General features: G+C 24.1%; 1 protein-coding gene across 1 annotated transcript in view; it reads right to left on the reverse strand.

Annotated features, from left to right (window-relative positions):
• Nucleotides 1–6,427, reverse strand: part of LOAG_17784 (hypothetical protein) — a 13,289-nt gene that overhangs the window by 3,407 nt on the left and 3,455 nt on the right. Inside the window, exons 7-15 of the mRNA XM_020450446.1 lie at nt 6,125–6,237; nt 5,622–5,748; nt 4,714–4,892; nt 4,273–4,444; nt 3,858–3,915; nt 2,350–2,387; nt 1,828–1,997; nt 1,021–1,124; nt 591–703 (exon numbers count right to left, since the gene is read on the reverse strand). Coding sequence (XP_020305883.1) covers nt 591–703; nt 1,021–1,124; nt 1,828–1,997; nt 2,350–2,387; nt 3,858–3,915; nt 4,273–4,444; nt 4,714–4,892; nt 5,622–5,748; nt 6,125–6,237 — 1,074 coding nt within the window. The remainder of the gene's footprint in view (nt 1–590; nt 704–1,020; nt 1,125–1,827; nt 1,998–2,349; nt 2,388–3,857; nt 3,916–4,272; nt 4,445–4,713; nt 4,893–5,621; nt 5,749–6,124; nt 6,238–6,427) is intronic.

Here is a 6,427-nt window from a genome sequence, read left to right on the forward strand (position 1 = left end):
TAGTGCTTCCATATTCTGAACATATTTCTCACGTTTTGATATACCTGTGATTGATGATGAATTCGATATGATACTTCTCATTGATGAGGAAGATTTCAATTTATCCTTCCTATTCATTTTTGATGATCCTTGACCATGCTATAATTAGTATGATAAGAAATTGTTATCACAATATCATTAAGGGACAAATATGATAATGCAACAATGATCAAGGTAATGAGTTGAGGTATATAAATACAAAGAGCTTGATGAATGAAAGTAAAGAATCTAATTAAGTCTAAATACAAAGAGCCTGATGAATGAAGGTTAAAGAATCTAATTAAGTCGAAATACAAAATGCCTAATGAATGAAGGTAAAGGATGGAAAAGGCTTTCCTTCTAATTAAGTTCATTTTATTTTTTTTTTTTTTTATAAATTTAATAGTTTTAACCTTTTGTAATGGAATTATTATTTTGCCTATAAAATTATTCCAATTACGCTGAACATGAGAATGTTTTTTTTTTTTATCTCAATTCATTAAGTTTTCCTCTTTTCTTCCTTTTTCCTTCCTTTTGATTTTTTAAATAAAATTCAATGAACTTAAAATTACCTGAGGGATAGCAGTAGTTTTTGATGTAGAAGCTAAATTTTGATGGCTGAAACTTTTCCGCACTAACAATTGGAAGGGACGAGTAGGTATAGCTGGTTCAGATGGTGCATAACCTAAAAATAATGAACAGAATATTGTTTCATTAACGATTCATAATTAAACATTTACGTAGGATTACGTGGAATTTACTTTTGTAAGTTATCATGATTTTGATAATGGACAAATGAAAATTAGTAAAAATTCTAGAATATAGTTGGTTATTTAGTAGTCTTATGTTCGACAGAACCTTTATCAATAATCATATCACATCAATCGGAATTATTTATATTTTTGATATACTTATAAGGATTAATCTTTACTGATAATATGAAGCAGTTGTAATTATTGGTAAAAGATTTTTTGGAAATTTGAAATTCAGGATGAAACATACCATCGTAATAATTTCCGGATTTTGATGGTTTAATAGGTAAATCATTTGGATTTGTAACTTTTCTGCTTAGTGAAATATTGTTTGCCATAAAGATTCCATTCGAACTGTAAGATTTTGTTTTATGCAAACCTGAATATCTCACTGAATTGCTTCCTTCTATTATTTCATCATTCAGGTGAATGTTATTCCAATTTATTGATTTCAAATGAATTTGTATGAAATTACTTATCACAATCCACATTGATAAGAATATCATTCTATGCATATACTTCATTGCATTGAAGAAAAAAAAATAATTCCTCACCATTTCCAATTATATATTCTATTTCCGGTTATATATTATATTTTCCAATTATATATTATATTTTTAATTATCCATTTTCAATATATAATATGTATAGTTTTCAATTATATATTCTATTTCCGGTTATATATTATATTTTCTAATTATATATTATTAATTATCCATTTTCAATATATAATATATATAATTTCCAATTATATATTATATTTCCGGTTCTTGCTTTTCCGGAAATTTTATTTAAATGAATTCCTAGTAGTTTAAAGTACAGGATAATGTGATACCTTATGCTATTATACTCTTTACCTTCATTTTTATAAATTATACTTATCTCATTTGTGACAATGAAACTTTATCCATTCCTAAAAATTGCTATGTATTTCAAAAGACAAATCTTTCGATACAATTGTTCTGATCAAATTTCTCATTTGTGAAATAAAGAAGGATAAGAACGAAATGATAATTCTTTCTTTCTTTTTTTTTTTTCAGATTTATTTAAGACAAACCCATTTTCGGTAAAATTTTCTTCACTGAGCTCCTTTTTGATACCATTGCTGATATTTACAGTATCACTTCTATTTTTATGAATCGTATCGCTATCGTTGTTTGTTGTATGGTATAAATTGTTATCTAATTGTAATTTTTCCAAATGAATTCGATCCACTGAATGTGAAGACTATAAAGTGTTTAATATTAATTTTTAAAAAATTATTGAAATTCTTTGACAAAAATTAACTGACATTGCTAATTTTATCTGATAATATCGGAAGTTACCGCATGAATATGCAAATTGAGACAATATTAATTTTAAAGTTAAATATGCAATAATTACAGGTAACATTTTTAATTTAATTTGAAATGATCGATTTCAATAAAATTAAAACTCGAATAACCTAAAGAGTGTTCAGGCTAAAAGAAAAAATTAATTACAGGGATATTTCAATCGTTAATTCTATCAAAACGAAATTTGTCCAATTTTTTAGATTATGAAATTTTTTTTTTTTTTGAAAAATTATAAATTAATTTACCGGATCATCGTCCCAGCATTTTTCATGCATACCATTTCCTGAATATATAGTTTTTTTTTTTTTTTGCAAGAAATATTCTTTAATTATTTAAAATAATTACCTCATACTGATCTTAAGATGTGAACCAAAAAGTAAAACTGATGAATACTTTTTTTGAATGTTAGCAGTAATTAAATGTAGATAATAATGGAGCGAATAACGTAATAAAACTGATCAAATCCTTTTTTTTTCTTTTGATTGTATTTTTTCTTTTCATATTTTGTTTTGATCTGATAATAATTCTTTTAGATATGTAATATAGGGTGAAATTCCGCATTTCATTAAATTACGCTTAATGATCTTTGCTTGCCAATCATTAAATTACGCCTACTGATCTTTGATTACCAATCATTAAATTACGCCTACTGATCTTTGATTACCAGTCATTAAATTACGCCTACTGATCTTTGATTACCAATCATTAAATTACGCCTACTGATCTTTGATTACCAGTCATTAAATTACGCTTACTGATCTTTTATTACCAATCATTACGCTTAATGATCTTTGCTTACCAATCATTAAATTATGCCTACTGATCTTTGATTAACAATTATTAAATTACGCTTATTGATCTTTGATTGACAATTATTAAATGCTCATTAATCTTTGATTATCAATCATTAAATTACGCTTATTGATCTTTGATTACCAATCATTATAAATGACAAAATCAGTTGCGCACTTAATCATTGTAATTTTATCTAAAATATTTATGAATCTAACAAGATAAATGATAATCAATGCTTATATAAGTCATTTACATAGCTAATCGCACCATGTATAGCTAAAATTAGTTACTCTGAGCTTCAGGTTAAATGAATTACCAAGCAGATTCTAAGTGACCAAGTAGATTCTAGATGGTTAAGGAGATTGATTTTTAAGAAGAAATTAGTAATTTTACTGATTATATCAGTCTTAAGTTCCATAGAAAATCCCTCAAAGTAATCCTTCTAAAAATGGCAAATTGTTTTTGTTAGTCGAAAAAGCAAAATTATAATATTCAAATTATTTCGTTTTTTAGAAGAATTGGAAAGCACAAGGATTGGCAAGGATTGACAACATTAAAAGTGACATTTGGACAAATTCATTTAATAAATTCAATTCATTTGCTCAATTAATAAATTCCTTTTCTGTTGTTTGTGAAAAAAAAAAAAAAAATCAATTAAAATTTGTTTTGGATTGCCTAAGGAAAAAATGGATAAAGGAATTTTTCAATTTTTCAAAAGTTCGACTTTTAGAATTTTTCAAAAAAAAGAAAAGTTGAAAGAAAATAAAGAAGCCTTGTACTTTATCAATTTTATTTCACGCAAAATTTTTCGACATTTTTTATTTCCAATAGAAAAAAGATTAATTATTTCTTCCTTTCTTTAAATTTTAAAAACAAAACAGACGAAAGGTAAAAGAAAAATTATTTTCAATAAAGTAAGCAAACTACGAGAAAAAAAATTGACGAAGTGACCACTGACCATTATGTTTGTAACGATTGCAATCATCAGAATATGGCCTTTCAATCATTGATATTTTCTAAAAATTGAGGAAATAAATTATTAACATAATTGATATGCTAGCAATATGGATGAATTAATAGAAATGAAATATTTTTTGAAATTGATTCTTGATTTCAATTTTAAGATCATAGAATTTTAATATTTAATTTAGTTTAAGTATGCAAATAAAAAGTAAAATTAAATTTAACTTTTATTCCTCTAATAATATAATATTTGAATAAAGTTAAAATATGGATCAAATTTTAAAAAAAACAAAAACTTTTTTCAGGAACTAAACAACACTTTGAATAATCAATAAACTTTTCTGATTGAAATTAAAAAAATGACATTATTAGTATTCGTTGTTTTAATTTAGTTTAAGGAAGGAACTTACAGTATCATTTCCAGGTATGTTCACATTTTTTGTTTCTACTAACATCTCATTGAAATTTTCTTTCCATGGAATATCATCATTACTATCAACAATTTCTGCTAATGCATTTTCCGAAGTTGGAACTGAGGAAGATGATTGTTTTCCCAGCGAACTAACTGATGGCCATTTTCTTCTACAGTTAAAATTTTATATTTTATTTTAATTTTAAAATTTTATTTAATATATTTAGTTTTAATTTTAAATTTTTTTTATACTCAGTTTTTTTTTACACTTAGTTTTAAATTTCTTATTTAATTTTAAACTCTTTAGTTTTATACTTAATTTTAAATTTTATACTTAATTTTAAAAATTTTATACTCAATTTTTTTAATTTGAATTCAGTTTTAGTTAAAATTGTTTATTTCATTGTAATTCCAATGAAAAGAAATATAATAGAGTAACCTGGAAAGAATACTGCTTGATCCACTACTACCACTCATGATCCATTCATAATCTAAATTATCCATTTTCAACGATTGCCATCCATCTCTGTTTATCGAAATACCGGTACCAACCGGGGTAGCATATTCGATCAATCCATCAGGACGTATCTTTGGCAATGTTTTACGCGATATTCTTGCCTTTATTATCAATTATTTTAAAAATTTAAATTGAAATTCAGAGTGATTCATTTATTTAAATTTAAATTATTTTCTTAAATTATTTATTTTTCTATTTTCTTTAAATTTAAATTATTTTCTATTTTCTATTGTCTAATTTTCTTATTTTTTTTATTTTCTCTAGTTATTTAAAAGTATTCGATATTTTCAGTGTATCTTTTCATCGTTTATAATTTTGCTTTATCAATAAATAGCATGATATATTATCAATAAATAGTACTTTATCAATAAATAGTATGAGCAAATTTCACAAAGAAATGTTATGAGAACATTTCAATTAAAAGATTAAAATCAAGAAATTAATTAGAATGGATGATATTAATCTTTTAACTTATAAAACAGATAGATTATCATAAATAACCATTCAATATTATCACAAGTTAATCCAGAAAAAAAACAAAAGAGATTTAAAAGAAAATATTTTTGAGATAAAAATTAAGAAATTTGAAATAATTGAAAGCAAACTTTTATTTAATAATTATTTTTAATTTAACTTTTAAGAGCTTTTTATGCAAATACTTTCTATGCAAATATATTCGCATATACTGATAAGAAGAAATGTCACATTAAATGATAAGTTTATCATGCAAATTAGATAGTTATTGGAAAAAAAATTTTTGATTACTAAATTTTTAAGTTCTTTTGTGGAAAAAAAAAAAACGGATAATAATGAAAAAAAAAAAAGATAACCTTAACAGCATTTAAAAGTCCATAAGCTCGATGTTTTTGTTCCAAATTTGATACTGATTTTAGCAAACCTTTAATCGATTTACTTGATAAATGCGCAAAAACAGCAAATAATTCGAATGCAGCCAATCTATAAGGAAAATTTGAATAAATTAAAATGAAATACTTTACTTATATCCAGTATACCTTAAATGAAATAACAAATTAATTGAAACTTTTTTGAATGAATTAACAAAAAAAAAAAATGCACTTCAATTACTTGCTATCGAAAAATTTTTGCATAAAAGTTCCCATTAATTAAGCTAAATAAGTAATTATTCACTTTGCATACCTAAAATAACTCCACAATTTAATTCTTTTTTCTGTTGGAGAGGGTGGGGTAATTATTTCAAAATTTGACTTTTACATTTTACATTGTTTTACAGAAAATATTTTAAATGATAAAATCTAAACTATATGATTGATTACTTCTGATAATATTACCAAAAAATACTGATAACAAATACCTAACACGTCTTTTTTGATCAGCAAGCAATGGTACGACAATATCAGCAATTGCTTTTAAATTAATCATACGTGAATCAAATGTTAGCAATGCGGCCGTCATAATATTTAAAATCTGAAAAGGTATAATTTACATAAAGGTAAATAAGCAAATGATAAAAAGATGTATTAGATGATAGCATTAATGAACATAAAATGTTTGATTGTTTACACTTTCTAAAAAAGAAAAAAAACAATAAACAAAAGTAATGAATAGCCAACATGCAAAGTAAAGAATAAAATTGAAACTAAAAATTTTAACAAAA

Source organism: Loa loa (genome assembly GCF_000183805.2).
Source record: "Loa loa unplaced genomic scaffold supercont3.127, whole genome shotgun sequence".
In the NCBI taxonomy this organism is placed as follows: domain Eukaryota; kingdom Metazoa; phylum Nematoda; class Chromadorea; order Rhabditida; family Onchocercidae; genus Loa; species Loa loa.